Consider the following 18,134-nt stretch of genomic DNA (forward strand, 5'->3'; position numbering starts at 1 on the left):
CTCTAGAAATTGATTTGTCATAATTAATTTTCTTCATATCCTTATGAAAAGTGTCAGTATATGCATCAACAACTGATCTTCGAGCTTAGCCTCACAGAGTTTGAAATGGATAAATTATAAAGCCTCTGAAAACTGGGGGGCAAACTCTGCTCTCTGTTGCACCAGTATAAATCCAGAGTAAGTTCATTGACTTCAGACTCTAGATTTACAATATTGTGCAGAAAGTGGAATTTTGTGCAGCGTTTGTGAGAAAACAGGCAAGATAATCAAAATTCTAGTGACTGGTGGTATGCTGAAATGACTAAAAATGTAGCAATTTCAAAATCAGTCTGAGCCCTAGTACAAGTACATTGCAATACCTATTTTATCAAACATCTGTTTCCATTTGGGCGCCTCAGGAGAATTTGGATTCTTCTCCAACAGTTCTGTCACTTTGTCCTTCAGCTCCTGTACTTTATTTTCACTTTGCTTCAATTCTGTTTCAAATAACTACAAAGAAGTAAAACAATAAACTTATGTAAGCAGAAAACTAAAAATATTGCACAGACCTTTTTAATTCCAAAATATGATTATGACAAACACAAAAATTCTCAATTATATCTAGGACTTACACAGTGCTTTTCAAGTCTCAAAGAACTTTACAAAGGTTGGTCATGTATACAGTGACAGGCTATTTTATTAAAAACAAGCAGTGGACTGCTGTATAATCCCTAATATTAACAGTGGCAGAGGACCCTGGAATGAGGAGAACTCATATAAACTAGGTCCTCAAATCCCCATAGAACATAAGAACGGCCATACTGTGTCAGACCAGAGGTCCATCTAGCCTAGTATCCTGTCTTCCAAAGCCAGGTACCCCAGAGGGAATGTATAGAACAGGTAATCACCAAGTGATCTATCCTCTGTCACCCATTTCCAGTTTCTGGCAAACAGAGGCTAGGGATATCATCCCTCTCCATCCTGGATAATAGCCATTGATGGACCTATGCTCCATTAACTTATCTAGTTCTTTTCTGAACCCTGTTATAGTCTTGGCCTTCACAACATCCTCTGGCAAGGAGTTCCAGAGGTTGACTCTGCATTCTGTGAAAAAATACTTCCTTTTGTTTGTTTTAAACCTGCTGCCTATTAATTTCATTTGGTGACCCCTAGTTCTTGTATTATGAGAAGGAGTAAATAACACTTCCTTATTTACTTTCTCCACACCAGTCATGATTTTATAGACCTCTTTCATATCCCCCCTTAGTCGTCTCTTTTCCAAGCTGAAAAGTCCAAGTCTTATTAATCTCTCCTCATGTGGCAAACTTCCTAGCCTGAACAAGTCCTGCTCCCCCCACTGAGACTGAAATCCCCACAGGAGCTCCTATACATGACAAAAGTGAGTAATCCCTATACTTAGCCCCAAGAGGGGAAAAGGGTTCTAGTATAAATATTCTATAATAGCCAAAATGTTGTATTATAGTGCAAAATGTTGTTTACCTAAATGCACTAAAAGAAACGTTTCAAAAGAAGGAATCTATATTAATGTGAATTGGGTATGACCATCAGGGACCAGACACACCCACGGGAGAAGGCAGGCAGTGACAGAACCCATTACTGATCGATGTGATCCCCAAACTGCATCTAAAACTAGAAGTAACCAGAGTTAAAATTGTGCATTCAGCTTTACCTTTCCTATTTCCTGACTTTTGAGTGCTTAACACAACATTAGAATGATTTTTACATTAAATTTCCACCCATTTTTAAAGAAAGAAAAAGACAAAAGAAAAGTCCCTGATTCTATTCCTACTAGGCAAAGTCGGCACAGACAAGCTGAGGTCTCTCTGTCTTTAGTAAACTCTGTAATTAGGGCCCACTTCAAAGCATAGTGAAACCAATGGCAAGACTCCATCCAGGCTAAGTACTCATTTATTTACGAATGCACACACACGCTAGTTTAAGTACATATGAGCTAAGGAGGCACCAGTGCTTGTTATTTCTGAACGTTCAGTTTTAGAAACAAATGAGCACATCTTTTCAAAGCTTGGTTTCATTTTTAGGGCTGAATACCAGTCTAGTCTGAGGAAATTCTGGTCACCAGATGTAAAGTTATGAACATTTAATGCTGACCAACTAATTCTGAAAAAATATACAAATTGGGTCAAATTTTATTCTCGTTCATTGCAACCTCAGTAAAATACTGGATGTTCAGTCACAGGTGAGGGCAGGATTTTCCCTTTTAGTAGCTGTACACAGAGACAGAGTGCATTTTCCTTTAAATGTGCACCCATACACAATATGTGTGCTCTTACCCTACCTATCATTCTTAGAGAGGAGATGGGGAACATCTGTCCCCAATGATGAGGAGGGCTGGGAGCCTAGTGCTGCTTTAGCAATCTCTTATAGTAATTTTAATGGGGGGGGGATCTTGAATGGCCATATAAATTAACAAGTATGACATGGCGGCTGCGAGGAAACCGCTGCCTACATGTAGAGTAAGTCTCTGCAGTACCACAGTGTGAAAGATCTGTGGAGCTGTAGTGGACTAGCAGTTGCAGAAATGGCTTTCTGTTATTAGAGCCCTTCAAGTCTTATGTGCAAGCAAATAAACTCAAAATCGAAGGGATGTTGCATGATCAGTATACCCTCATCTATTTAAATTTGTAGTCAAAATTATTCTGACATGAACAATTCCTCTTCTTTTATTTGAGCTATACTTTTTGCCAGATTTGCTCTGCCCTTATTTGGCATGTTTATGGGACTTACTTAAAAAAATCTATATATTGTGCTAATATGGGGCTGTATTGTGGCATCAATTATTCAGAAGAACTCCCCCACTAATTTCAACAGGGAATTCTGTTTAAAATTTCACATGGTCCTTAATTGACAATTTGCTTCATATACACAGAGTACCTTATGTTGTTCTACTTGTGCTCTAACAGCTTCACTATCAGTAGGAGCTGCTTCCCAGCTTGCAGCAGTCTTATCCATTTTTTGCAACCACTGCATCACTGAGTTTGATTCTTCTTGTACATTTTGCATCTTTGAAAGCATGCTTTCCAGTTCTGAAACCTTTTCCTTCAGTAAAGCTCCCAAATCTTCGTAACTGTGATTTACATCTGACATAGCCTGTTGAACAGCTGTCAGTTCTGTGGGAGGAAGTGGGGGAAATATATGTTAAAAAATATAGGCCTTTTGAAGGACTTCTGTACAAGACTTCAGAAATATCTAAAGTTACAATATCTAAGCCATGGAAAAAAAAATCTATGTAATACACTGAGACAATTGAATATGTTACGTCCACTTGTAGTTTAAACTAGGGCTGTCAAACGATTTAAAAAATTAATTGCGATTAATCCTGATGTTAAACAATAGAATACCATTTATTTAAGTATTTTTGGATGTTTTCTACATTTTCAATTATATTGATTTTAATTACAACACAGAATACAAAATGTACAGTGCTTACTTTATCTTACTTTTTGATTACAAATATTTGCACTGTAAAAAATAAAAGAAATAGTATTTTTCAATTCACCTAATACAAGTACTGTAGTGCAATCTCTTTATCATGAAAGTTGAACATACAAATGCATAATTATGTACAAAAATAACTGCGTTCAAAAATAAAACAATGGAAAACTTTAGAGACTACAAGTCCACTCAGTCCTACTTCTTGTTCAGCCAATCACTCAGACAAACAAGTTTGTTTACAATTGCAGAAGATAATGCTGCCTGCTTCTTGTTTATAATATCACCTGAAAGTAAGAACAGGTGTTCTCATGGCAACGTTTTAGCCAGTGTAGCACTGTTGTAGCCGGCATCACAAGATATTTACATACCAGATGTGCTAAAGATCATATGTCCTTTCATGCTTCAACCACCATTCCAGAGGACATGTGTCCATGCTGATGACGGGTTTTGATCAATAACAATTCAAAGCAGTGCGGACCGATGCATGTTCATTTTCTTCATCTGAGTCAGATGCCACCAGCTGAAGGTTGATTTTCTTTTTTGGTGGTTTGGGTTCTGTAGTTTCCACAGAAACTGGTTTGGATTCTGTTGCTCTTTTAAGACTTCTAAAAGCATGCTCTGCACCTCGTCCCTCTCAAATTCTGGAAGGCACTTTGAGTTGAGTGCTGCAGCTATCTTTAGAAATCTTACATTGGTACCTTCTTTGTGTTTTGTCAAATCTGCTGTGAAAGTGTTTTTAAAATGAACATGTGCTGGGTCATCATCTGAGACTGCAATAACATGTAATATATGGCAGAATGTGGGTAAAACAGAGCAGGAGACATACAATTCTCCCCCAAGGAGTTCAGTCACAAATTTAATTGATGCATTATTTTTTTAACAAGCGTCATCAACACAGAAGCATGGAATGATGCTCTGGAATGGTGACCAAAGCATGAAGGGGCATATGAATGTTCAGCATATCTGGCACGTAAATACCTTGCAATGCTGACTACAAAATTGTAACGCGAATGCCTGTTCTCACTTTCAGGTGACAATGTAAATAAGAAGCAGGCAGCATTTAGCAATTGTAAACTAACTTGTTTGTCTGAGTGATTGGCTGAAAAAGAAGTAGGACTGAGTGGACTCGTAGTCTCTAAAGTTTTCCATTGCTTTATTTTTGAATGCAGTTATTTTTGTACCTTTTTGTACATAATTCTGCATTTGTAAATGCAGAATTATTTTGTTTATCATTTTTACAGTGCAAATATTTGTAATAAAAAATAATATGTGAGTACTGTACACTTTGTATTCTGTGTTGTAACTGAAATCAATATATTTGAAAATGTAGAAAAACAGCCACAAATATTTAGTAAATTTCAATTGGTAGTCTATTGTTTAACAGTGCAATGAAAACTTCATTTAATCGTGATTAATTTTTTTAATTGTGATTTATTTTTTTTAGTTAATCGCCTAAGTTAACTGCGATTAATCAACAGCCCTAGTTTAAAGTTAACATGGCAACACTACTTATGAATAAGGCTACAAATTTGTCATGGACATTTTTAGTAAAAGTCACAGACAGGTCGTGGGCAATTAACAAAAATTCATGGAAGCCATGACCTGTTTTTACTAAAAATGTCCATGACAAAAAGGGGAGGCAGGAGGGTCCTGCATCCTGCCCTGCTGTGGCTGGGAGCTGCAGCCCCTCCCCTATGGTTGGGAGGGACCCCAGCCTCTGGCGGCTGGGGAGTTGCAGCGAATCCCCCGCAACCTGGGTACTTGGGAGCTCTGGGGGATTCCCTCCCAGGTGGAGGAGTTGCGGGGGTCCCCCTGCCGCTTGCAGTGGCTGGGGAGCTATGGAGGATACCCCCTGAGGGGGCTGAGGAACTGCAGGGGATCTCCCGTTGCCCATGGGGACTGAGGAGCTCTGGGAGATTCCCCTGCGTGCAGTAACTGCGGATCTGCGGTGGATTCCCCTGCTGGTGCTGGCTGAGGAGCTGCTGGGGATCCCCCACCGCCCACAGTATCTGGGGAGCTGCAGGGGACCACAGGAGGTGGGGGTACCCTGCAACTCCCAGCCGCTGTGGGCTGAAGTCACGGACCTCCATGACCAAATCATAACCTTACTTATGAATGACCTCATTTTAGTACATATTCTATAAGAGCTTCTGAAATGGCAATTTTTATCTTAATGTTTCAAACTATAAAGTTGTACATATGTTTGGACATAGTTCGATTATCAATAAAATACCCTTAACATTATTGTGATTATATTTCATTTTTGAAAAAGTAAAATATTTAGTAGCAAATTAAGGAGTATTGTAATATTGTAAATATTTAGGGCCAAATTCTGCTTTGAAACTCACAAATACTTGAACATCATAAATGTAGTAGAGAAAATGCCTCCGGAAAGCATTTGCTCCCTAATTCTGATCATACACAAGAATAAGTGCTGACTTTTATTTTTCCTCGTAGGTGCTCCACCTCTGCTCTGTCCAAGGCCCTGCTCCCACTCCGCCCTTTCCCCTGAGGACCTGCCCTTGCTCCGTTTCTTCCCACCTCCTCCCCCGAGGCCCTGTCTTCGCCCCGCCTCTTCCTATCCCTGCTGCACCTCCTCCCCCAAAGCCCTGCCACCCACCCTCTGCTCTTCATCGTCCTCCAAGCATCTCCCGCCAGCCACCAAACAGTTGTGGAGGGTGTGTGCTGAGCACCCACTATTTTTTCCGTGTGTGCTTGAGTCTTGGTGCACCCATGGAGTTGGCGCCTATGTACACAAGAACCGCTGTGCAAGTGTTGTGTTACTGAGAGAGCTGAGTAGACTGTAGTTTGGTAAGAGTGGACACTGTAGACCTAAAACAGAGTACGGATCTATCCAGGGTCACATACAAAGTGAATACATAACTCTTGTACACAGAATCAGAATAAAATAGTTTGTTCTGGAGATGGAGTACATCACACACGTGGTACAAGTACATGCTGGGAGGGTGGGTGGGTGGGTGGATGTACGTATTAAGCAATTTTTGAAACCTCCATTTATGCATGGACATACTTGCATGATTCTTCTGAACACTGCAGCTTATGTTAAATAGGTATGTTATATATATTTTCACCACTTTTCTGGAGATAGGCATATTGTGCATTGGGAATTGAGAATCTGGCCCTCCATCTTTAATGAAATATTAAAAATAGTTATTGATAATACTGTTTTGCAAAAAAAAATGTGCTCTCTCATTATAGTTCTTTATTCTTATTCTCTCATTATAGTTCTTAATTATTTACATGTATGGATTACATTGTAATTTTTTTCTTATTGAAGAACCCTAATCTTCCAGAGTGGTCCACGCCAATGACTAAACACATTAATGCACAATCACATGTCTTTGTCACATATGAGAATCTTATTTAGTAATTATTCACCTTTATTTGTCAGGAAACCTTGAGTACCTGAAGTTGCTCCTTCACCATTTAATACTATTCCACCTACAGATGAGAGAGAGAAAATTCACAATGCAGTGCTTACAGGAGCTGCAATTTCAGTTCTCCAACCTCTGTGAATATTTGAGGCCTTTCCACACCAAAATCACAATTCTTTACAAAATAACAGTTTCAGATATGAAATACAACTCTCATTATCATATTAAAACAACATGGAATGCCACACAGACATATCACACTTGGGATATGTATCTTTGATTTAGTTTGTTCCATATCTATTTCATTGATCCACACCACCTCTTCCTGTGGATTATGCATTATAAGCACAATTGAACCCTACACATCATCCCATTGAAATCAGAGACTACTTCTTAGGGCCAGATTCTGATACCTTTACTCACACCGAGTCCAGGTTGTCTACAGGCAACTTCTATTGATTTCAGTGTGCCAAGTCACTCAGAATCAGGCTCTCAGTAAGTTACTACTCATCTTGATCAGATGTTGTGCAAATGACCCCACAATCAGGGCCAGATTATGGAGCCTTTACTCCCACTGATGAGCAGCTACTCACACAAGTAGTCCTACTGATTTCACTGGGATTATCTCTGTCAACTGTTCAAAGAGGTTTGGGAACCACCTTGGGCCTGTGGAAAGCAGAAAAACCACAAAACAGAAATGAGGAGGGGAAGAAGAGTCACCTCCAGTATCTACTACATGTATACGGAGTACTCCCAGATGACCAATTAATGGAGCAGAATTAACGGTTGCCTTGGAGAAGGCTGTACATTCATCCCTGACCACCAGCTGGAAAGTGAGTACCACAACAGGGGCAGCTGTGGGATGGCGAGAGAAAATAAATCAGGGAGGAAAACTGGTTGCCCCCATAACACAATGATGGGATCTGTCTATGCTTTGTTGCCTGGAGGATTTTCACTACTACAAACAGAATATCAAATATCTGCATTCTTCATATAGAAAACTATATTCATCAGGAAAAACACTGAGTTGATAAAACTGTATACTGATTACAAGTGAACACCATTTTCACATTTTTTTTTGTAACAACAGGGCTTCAACTTTTATCTGGATTGTAAGAACCGCAGATATTTAACTACTGCACCTCTACCTATTATGGGCTCAACTCCCAGTGCCAAAGCTCCTGTTGATTCAAGGGGAGCAGAAACAGGCCATATATTTGCACTCTCCAAAATAAAATATACAAGAAAATAAGTATTGACCACCTTAAGGAAGAGGTTTTCTATCCCCATACTCCCCCCTGCCACTCAACTCCAGAGAATATGCAGCATTGCTCATCAAGGGGCTCTTGCATTTATAGTTATTTATAAGTAATCTGCAGCACTGCACTTGCCTGGTGAGAGCAGAGGAATACACTGGCTGTTAGTTGTTGTCCCATGTATTTATTTGGATGTATGGGCAAAGAGAAAAAAAAGGTCTCCTATCCCAGGATCTAGGTACCCTTCACAGTTTATTGAAAAACCAAACTAGGATAAAATCAGAAGCAACTACCGCCATTTTCAGCAAAGGAGAAGAAAAAATGCCCCACTGTTGCCAAACATTGCCCCACAAGTAATACACCTTTCCCCACTAGCTGCTCTAAGAAGATATGTTTTGAAGGTTGACAAGTCAGAGCCTCTTTGGACCATATCCAGAAGCAAGTTCAGAAAGTCAGGGGCCCTGACTGACAATGCCTTTCTTGCCATTATGGCACCCTATGTATATTCTGCCCAAGTTGTTTAAATTCCGGTTAACAATATTTACCAGTATTTGTAAAACAAACCAACATTTAAGCACTGATATGTTACTGTGATGGGTTCTACTTCAAACTCTGAAATACAGAGATTTACTCTCTTTAAAATTACATTACAAAGAAAAAGCTGAAGCTGCAATCTGGCAGGATAGGTTGGCTCAAGAGAATGTTAATACGATAGGGAGTCCTTTCTCCTCCATATTGTTGGTTCAGTTCCAACTCATGTCGATGTTTATTGAAAACTGCTGTTATCTAGTTGCTGTTAAGTGCTCTACTGCATGTGAAATGAGCGTGCTCATCTCAGTTCATCTTTTAAACAGACAACTGTTCTCACCACCACAAAGGCCATGATCCTGCAAACTCTCAAGCACATGCCTAACTTTACATATATGAGCAATCTCACTGATGTCAACAGTACTCATGGAGCAAAGGTATGCATGTGCCTAAGTGTCTGCAGCATTAGCCTCTAAATTAGCACTGCTTGGCAGACTCAGAGGCGATATCAAGCACTGTCATAAATATAAAGGGAAGGATAAACACCTTTAAATCCCTCCTGGCCAGAGGAAAACCCCTTTCACCAGTAAAGGGTTAAGAAGCTAGGATAACCTCACTGGCACCTGACCAGAATGACCAATGAGGAGACAAGATACTTTCAAAGCTGGGGGAAGGGGGGGAAGAAAGGGTCTGTCTGTCTGTGTGTTGCTTTTGCCGGGACCAGAGCAGGAATGCAGGTCAGAACTCCTGTAAAGAGTTAGTAAGCAATCTAGTTAGATATGCATTAGATTCTGTTTTGTTTAAATGGTTGGTAAAATAAGTTGTGCTGAATGGAATGTATATTCCTGTTTTTGTGTCTTTTTGTAACTTAAGGTTTTGCCTAGAGGGATTCTCTATGTTTTGAATCTGATTACCATCCTGTAAGGTATTTACCATCCTGATTTTACAGAGGTGATTCTTTTATTTTTTTTTTAATTAAAATTCTTCTTTTAAGAACCTGATTTTTTTTTTTCATTGTTCTTAAGATCCAAGGGTTTGGGTCTGTGTTCGCCTATGCAAATTGGTGAGGATTTTTATCAAACCTTCCCCAGGAAAGGGGGGTGTAGTGCTTGGGGGGGATAATTTGGGGGGGGAGATGTTTCCAAGTGGGCATGTCCCCTGTTCTTTGTGTAACACTTTGGTGGTGGCAGCTTTTAACCTAAGCTGGTAAGAATAAGCTTAGGGGGTCTTTCATGCAGGTCCTCACATCTGTACCCTAGAGTTAAGAGTGGGGAAGGAACCTGGACAAGCACTGAATGGGCATGCAGACTAAACCACCCTTTTACCTCCAGAAGTGTCTAATCCAAGACACAGGCTTATTGGTGGGATGAAGAAGCTTGTACTTCCACTGCTCATTTTGTGCCTGTTCTGTGAATACACCAAGGCCCCTTTATATCAATCTGGGAGTGTAAAGGAGTCAAAGTAAATGTAAACTGCCAGAGCCTTAGTGTAAATGACAGTCAAGCCAAATAGTGCTCAGGACAATCAATGTATCAATGTGGGAGACTGATTTTACAAAAGCACGAAGTTTACTAAGCAAACCCAATGATGTCACATTTATTCAACAGGCAAGAAATTTTATTTTTAAATTGAACATTTACAATAAATGGGGTTAGCTGATCATACAAATGCATACCTGCTTTTGAAGCTGCCCTGCATTTGGCAGGGGAAGTCACAGCACTGATTAGGTTACATAATGATGTTCCTTTGCTCTTCATTTTCTGAATTTCAGGTGCTTTTAAAGTCCATTCCTCTTCTAATTTCTGAGTAACCAAAACGTAATATTTCAGTTTGTTCATTACATTTTTAAAAGGAACAAAATAATGTGAAATATTTAGCATGGAGAAAAGGATGCACAAGGTCTTTAGGGAAGATATTGGGCTCTTGGCCTGTGTAATGCATCATAAAACCCAAAGAATGGTATTACCGGCAGTATCAGTGAGACTGCATGCTCTACTATCCTGACTGCTATGTATTTTAGAATATGGCAGGCTCCTCACTCTAGCAGAGTAAAAGGGGGAAAGTGGCATATAAGGCACCTCAAAATCTATGGGGGAATGGGTATCACATGGAAAATACTAACACCTGATGCCTGCCAATTAAAAGAATATTCCCCCCCAAAACATATATATATACAAATAACACTGCACAATATTAGAAACAAATTGAAAATCTTGTCTTTTAACTTCATGCTGTCATGCTATTAACAGCTGCCAAAATTCCATTAGCAATAGTATCCCTTCTTATATACAGTTTCTCACCCTAATATTTTCCAATGGTTTCTTTAAATCCTCTGTATTTAAAGATGGTTGCACAGCTGGAATCCTCTCTGTTGTCTCGTTCATCCATTTCTTTAAGGATTCTACAAGGAGTTTGAAAGTATCCATTTGTTCCTGACAAGATGATACATCCTCTTCTCTAGACAATTAAAGACAGCAAGAGAACTTGAGTGCAGAAAAACATTAATCATTCTGAAATTATATCAACAGAAATTAGTCATTTTTGATCCAATCCTTCTGCCATTGAAGACAATGAGAGCTAAGTGATTGACTTCAATGAGTATGGAAGAGGCCCATGAGTTTATAGTACAATTCAAAACTACTCTTATAACTGTAAAATTTTGTTAACGTTATCTGCCTCAGCTAGAGTGGAGCTGAAAACAGTGGAGCTGAAAACCTCAGTGATCCAATTTGAGATGATGAGAGTTTGGGAAGCAAAACTTATGACGGCTCCATTATATCCTCTTGTGTTGGGACTTATTAAATATACTTTGTAACTTATATACATTATAGCTAAACATTAGTTAATCCTGAAGTGATATTTCAGTGGTGCTGATAAATTAAGTATATATAATCCTATGCAATAAAAGCAAGGATAGTGCGAGACACAATGCTTTGAAGATCACAATTTCATTCTGTGCTGTTGCAAGAAAACTCATCAGTAGAAGAAGGGATGCAGAAAAGGGAGATATAATACATAAAATAAATAGAAAAAGTGTCATTGACAGCAACAATACAGAGAGATTAAACAAGGGGAGAGAGAGTAGTGAGCAAATAAGAACTTTGCTCTAAGAAGGAAACTTGTGATAGTACATGTCCCAGCAGTTTGATACCACTGTGAAATAACAACCAGAAAACTGAATGATGCCTAGATCATCAGAAAGTCTGGGATTCTGAAAAATCCCTATATAACAATGTTTAAAAATCTGTTTCTTGGGAGGGCTTAGCTATCTTTCTATAGTGGCTATAGTGTACAATATCTAAGCATGATTTCCATACCCAATAAATTTGTTAGTCTCTAAGGTGCCACAAGTACTCCTTTTCTTTTTGCGAATACAGACTAACACGGCTGCTACTCTGAAACATACCCAATACTGTCACTGTGATCAATTACATGTGCATACTGCGAGGAGACACTATCCCATGGGTGTAACTACTTTATTTTTGTGACATCATTTTGAATATCAGTTCATTTAAAAGGGAATTTTACATGCCTCAGCAACTTGGTTGGTTTGCAGTTTCTGACTGGACCAGAACCAGAAGCATTTGCGTCCTGGTCTCATTAATCTAATCTCAAACATATTTTGTGGGTATGAGCAACGTTTGGAAAATCTAATTTCTCTGTACATATGGCCCAATCATAATGAAAATTCATTCTTTTAGTTTTCTGTTCACCCTCTGCATTCCAGTCGTAACTTTATAGCAGCTTGCACATGCAGAACCTTGTATTCCATCTGAGAAGCAGTGCAGTAGGTACTATTAGAACTGATAGCACTGCTGCAAATACCATGGCAGGAGATGAGGGTTGCTTTCTTTTCTGCAGACAATACCGCCTTTGAACCATTTACCTTCAAAGAGCCTACAGTGTGTTCTCAAACATGAGGGCTATCTTTTTCTTAATCAGCACCATGCACTACGTACAAAAGCATGACATTCATTACAAAATATTGTATATTGTATCACTTGCATATAATAAGCAGAAATATGTACTATTATTATTACATTATTATTATTAGATTATTGTACTAACTTTTCCTTCACAGTCTCTTCCACTTCCTTGAACTTCTTTGTCAAGGCATTTAACTTTTCTAAAACCAGTGCTTTGTCCCCAGGGAGACCATGAACAGAAAGCTCTTCAAGAAGCTGATGCAAAACTTCAAGATCTTTTTTATGATCTACCAACGCCGTACTAGTTTCCTGCAGAAATGAACAGAAAGTGCCAGTTTTATATTGGGCTCTATGATCAGTTGTTCAAAATTCAATCCTTGATCTTGGCTGTTCTATTAAAGTTGGGGAACCAGCTTGTTATATTGACTGTGCAACCATGAGGTAAGTAAGTGAGGGCACAAATCTACACTATGTGCAAATGGAGCTGTATAATACCTGCATATATTGAGACACTTCAGTAACATCCTTTCCTGGAGCATCAGTCTCATTGAGAGTCTGAATTTTCTTGTCTAAAAATGACTGAAGTTTTTCTGACAGGCCTTCAAACAACTCCACTTTGGTCTTCAATTCCTCCATCTTTGCAAGTTTCCTTTTGTGTCTGGTACATGCTTTAGCAAACCGTACAGAGAGCTCATTCATTTTAGCCTGCAGACAGGATGCAGTGGATGGATCTGTTGTTTCTATGAATTTGTTCACTTTTTCATTCATAGCATTTATACTGCTTTGGCGACCTGCGATATCTTGTTCCAGCATCTGAAACAAGCAACAATTATTGTGGAGGGGTTATAAAGAAGTCTTAAGAAATGACACTGATAACTCAGGTTCAGCATACAATAATAATAATATAAGAAGAAGAATAAGAACAATAATCATTAAAAATGTGACAGAAAAATTTAAAAATCACAAAATAGAGGAATACACAGGAATATCAAAGAAAGAAATAGATGAGGCACTGAGAGGAATGAAGATTTGGAAAGCATCCAGACCAGATGGGTGCATGGATTGTGGCTTGAACAACTTAATAAATGTTTGAAGAACAGATGTCCAAGATGGATGGAGATAGGGAGAACCGTCCTCTATAAAAAAAGAGAGACGGCAGCAGTGATCCTATGAATTATAGAACAATCATGTGTTTACCAACTACGTGGAAACTTCTACTGGCAATTCTCGCAAAAAAGATCTAGATAACACTAGTTTGTAATGGAATGCTGCCTCCTGAGCAAAACGGTTGCACAGTAAACATGAAAGGGACAAAACACCCACCTCACACTGAAAAGGAGAATCATAGAAGAAACAAAAAAAGAAAACTTAGAAATGGTGTGGCTAGGCTATCCAAAATCACATAACATTTGTGGATCATCAAGATACTGAAAATGCATTAAGTTCATCCAAAGATCATTTCCCTTCTGCAGCAATCCATGGTTAATTGGAACACTCGATTCTACCTGGAGGGGACTCTCATTGATGAGGTCCAAATTAAAGGTGGATTCCAAGGGGATTCCTTATCACCAGTGCTGTTCATGGTAGCAACACAGTGTGGCTGAAATGAATGCTCTGTGAGATAAATTGTGATGATCATATCAGCAAAGTGCAACAATCACTTAACCAGTCATTATAAATAAATGATCTGAAACTATATGGACAGTCATAAAAGGATATACAGAGACTGATCACATGTGGAAAAGTTTGGTGAAGATATCAAGCTACAGGTTAATTTGGCTAAATGTGTGTCAGCATCTGTAAACGGGCAAACCAGTGCAATCAGTGGCATACAAGTTAAAGAAGGCACCATCCAAGATATTTCAGCATCCTACCAGTATCTTGGAATCAGGGAACTGTCAGAGTTCCAACACGAAGAAGTCAAAGAAGAAGTGAGGACAGATTGAAAGTTTACACAGAAATCTATGCAAGGATAGTAGTGGAGAGAGATCGAACCCATTCGCGATAGAAGTTTAATAAACACATCACTTGTAGAAGGGTATGTCAAAAGATAACTGCATTATGAGTTCATAAGAGCAGCTCTTAAGGTTTAATTGCTTTCAAAACAAAATTGACTGACAGAACTGCTTCCTGAACTGCAGAATTTGTTCTGAAAAAGAAGAGACGGTGGAGCATGTGTTGAGCAGCAGTAGGAGCTGGGCTGGGAGACAATATATGAAAAGACACAATGAGGTTGCCAAGCATATTCAACGGAGCCTATCTGGCAAGTATGGAAATGACCCATGTGGTATTATGGTCACTGAATCGAAAGTGCTCTAGAGAATGAAGAGGCAAGTATTTTAGGGATCTGGCAATTGTTACAGACCAAACAGACTGGACGTTGTTGTTGCAGAACAGAAGACAAACAAGACCATGTTAATAGATACTGCCGTAGCAGCAGATAGAAATATACAAAAGAAACAAGAAAGAGAAGATAGCAAAGTACGAAGAACTCTGTCAAAAAGCGCAATGATTATGGAAAACTAGAATAAAGATGATCCCAGTGATTACCAAAGTCCTTGGAGCGATCTCTAAAGATATGAATGAGCAGCTCAAGAACAAGTTAATAGAGCTCTGCATGGATATAAATTAATATCCACAGATAGAAATCAGTATTCGCTGAACCGCAGGGCTCTCCCGGGAACTGCAGTGGCAAAAGGAGCAGAACATGGGGCCGTCGCTTCCAGGAGCCAGTGCCCTGTGCCAGCAGCTCCTTCGGCACAGCTGTACCACCCCGCTCCCAGCCCCACTCCCAGCCCTGATCGCCGGCGTGGCTGTACAGACCCAGACAGGAGATGCAGTTATGAAGACAGCTGCATGGAAGGGATGGGGGCGGGGCTAGGGGCGGTACAGCTGCACCGGAGGAGCTGCCAGGGTGGGGCGCTGGTTCCTGGGACCGATGGCCCCACGTTCTGCTCCTTTCCCTGCTGCAGTTCCTGGGAGAGCCCTGCAGATCAGCAGATACCAATTTCCATCCACGGATATAAATTTGTATCCGCACAGGGCTCTACATGTTAGAAGTGCCAGGTATCATGATCAGTGACCTCCAGAAGACAGTGCTCACAGGCAATGTAAGGAAATTCTAAGGAAAGTCAGAGTAGAACAAGTGCATGGAGGGTTTACCAAAACTCTTGGCCGCCAAAACCTATGGAGCCAGCGCCTCATCAGGATTTATTGGTGGCTGATGGGGAATTTGACAGTCGCTTTCCCCCTCTTATGCTTCAAGGATAATATGTGACAGATATTTGGTTTTGTTTTTTTTAAAATCCCCATGATGTAACACTGAGGAATAATAACAACAATACCTACCTAGCACTTAAGAATAAATAATTACAGTCAGATCCTGATGTAAATCAGGGTAACTTCATTGATTTCAAAGTTTATTTTGTATCCATTAAAGGATTAATGAGACTAAAATTATTTCTTGAAATTGTTAAACATTATCTCAATTAGCTGACAAATGTTTCCTTCAAAGAATGCTACTTACAATATTTTTACTAATGATATCCTGAATAGCAGCAGAATTCAAAGGCATTTGACCTTGTTCTTCAAGGCTCTTTTCAACACCTCCCATCCAGTCAAGCATTTCATCCAAACCATCTTGCACACTAAGAGAACGAGTCAGCGTTATCTGGAGCTTCTCGTTCCGTTCATTCACAGACTTGGATAAACTGTCATATCTGCCAGCAATGTCATCTGAAAGAAATAAATAGAAAGGAAATCACTAAAAGGTTCTCCTTACTTCTCCTAGAATCACTGAGCCCAAACCTACAATTCTAACTTTGTTTTTGCTCAGTCCTCAGGGAAGAGTTCTCTGAAAACATTAATTCAATGTTCAGTGGCAGTCAAAAAAGCGAAACAGAATGTTACAAACCATTAGGAAAGGGATAGATAACAAGACAGAAAATATCATAATGCCACTGTATAAATCCATGGTATGCCTATATCTTGAATGCTGCATGGAATTTTGGTCACTCCATCTCAAAAAAATATATTATAATTGGAAAGCGTCCAGCGGAGGGCAACAAAAATGATTAGGGGACTGGAACACATGATTTATGAGGAGAGGCTGAGGGAACTGGGATTGTTTAGTCTGAAGAAGAGAAGAATGAGGTGGGATTTGATAGGTGCTTTCAACTACCTGAAAGGGGGTTCCAAAGACGATGGATCTAGACTGTTCTCAGTGGTAGCAGATGACAGAACAAGGAGTAATGGTCTCAAGTTGCAGTGGGGGCGGTTTAGGTTGGATATTAGGAAAAACTTTTTCACTTGGAGGGTGGTGAAGCTCTGGAATGTGTTACCGAGGGAGGTGGTGGAATCTTCTTCCTTTGGGGTTTTTAAGGTCAGGCTTGACAAAGCCCTGGCTGGGATGATTTAGTTGGGGATTGGTACTGCTTTGAGCAGGGGGTTGGACTAGATGATCTCCTGAGGTCCCTTCCAACCTTGATATTCTATGATTCTATGCTCTGGGTGTCCCTAGCCTCTGACTGCCAGAAGCTGGGAGTGGAGCACAGGTTAGATCATTTGATGATTGCCTATTCTATTCATTCCCTCTGAAGTACATGGCATTGGCCACTGATGGAATACATGATACTGGTCAAACCCAATATGGCCATTCTTATGTTCTTATGAGGCAGACTTCACTGCGAACTTGCCAAAATAAGGACCTCAGGATTTGCCCCTTGACAATACACAATCAAAAGGCTGGATCTTCAGTTATGGCTGAGGAGAACATAAGACAACTCAGGGTGAGGGCAAAAGGTGGCTTAAAGCTTGCTTTTGCTATTCCCATTCCTGAAGCAACTGTTTGCAGGGATGGTCCCTGAGTACTCTTAACTTATGCTAGCTGCTAACAGCTCCAAAGGACTGAAACAGCAGTTAGGGATTAGTGAAGCATAGGGCAACCCAACCCCACACTTTTCCCTCCAGCTATGCCCCTATGCTGTCATCAGAGTAGGATGATGGCATACGGACTTGTATACCTGCTTTACACAAGCAGATGATCTGCCTTGTACTGGAGTGAACTTCCCAAGCCTGTATACACTGTTGGCCAGAATGCACTGGTTGTGTGACCCAAAGTGGCCACATCATCCTGGAGGATCTAATTCCTAATGTATTAGCTCATCTAATCCATCCCCTTCCCTTTGCAATTGTTCTTTAAAGAACATTTACTTGTGCCCTGTCTCCTTTAGTTTTAATGTCTCAAGTAATGATGATTCCAACTATTATTTAGATAGACTATTCCACAGGCTAATACATGTCACTAGCAGAAAGTTTTTCCTGGTAATCAGATTTTTTTTCTCTTTCTTTTACTTTAACTCCACTGCTCCTAGTCATAACTCTCATTAATTTCTCTCCTTCCTTAGTGTTTATCTGTCGAACATATTAATTAGTTGACATGCCCCGCCCTTTGCAAGGCCAATTAGTCACCTTCTTAAATTAAAATATATTTTACACGTCCTCTCCAATTTTCAAATCTCAACATGAGAAATAATCAATAATAATTCCCCAACCAGCAAACAGGTCGCAACACAGTA

At 39.8% G+C, this 18,134-nt stretch overlaps 1 protein-coding gene across 15 annotated transcripts in view; it reads right to left on the bottom strand.

Moving 5' to 3' along the window:
• The window catches only part of DST (dystonin), a 468,601-nt gene that overhangs the window by 113,109 nt on the left and 337,358 nt on the right, over positions 1 to 18,134 (bottom strand). For all 15 annotated transcript variants that reach the window (XM_038397725.2, XM_038397722.2, XM_038397727.2 and 12 more), the window contains 8 exons: positions 16,085 to 16,293; positions 13,054 to 13,371; positions 12,701 to 12,867; positions 10,933 to 11,089; positions 10,308 to 10,434; positions 6,853 to 6,915; positions 2,893 to 3,128; positions 360 to 489 (listed from right to left, as the gene is read on the bottom strand). In XM_038397725.2, the coding sequence (XP_038253653.1) occupies positions 360 to 489; positions 2,893 to 3,128; positions 6,853 to 6,915; positions 10,308 to 10,434; positions 10,933 to 11,089; positions 12,701 to 12,867; positions 13,054 to 13,371; positions 16,085 to 16,293 (1,407 nt within the window). The remainder of the gene's footprint in view (positions 1 to 359; positions 490 to 2,892; positions 3,129 to 6,852; positions 6,916 to 10,307; positions 10,435 to 10,932; positions 11,090 to 12,700; positions 12,868 to 13,053; positions 13,372 to 16,084; positions 16,294 to 18,134) is intronic.

Source organism: Dermochelys coriacea, chromosome 3 (genome assembly GCF_009764565.3).
Source record: "Dermochelys coriacea isolate rDerCor1 chromosome 3, rDerCor1.pri.v4, whole genome shotgun sequence".
In the NCBI taxonomy this organism is placed as follows: domain Eukaryota; kingdom Metazoa; phylum Chordata; order Testudines; family Dermochelyidae; genus Dermochelys; species Dermochelys coriacea.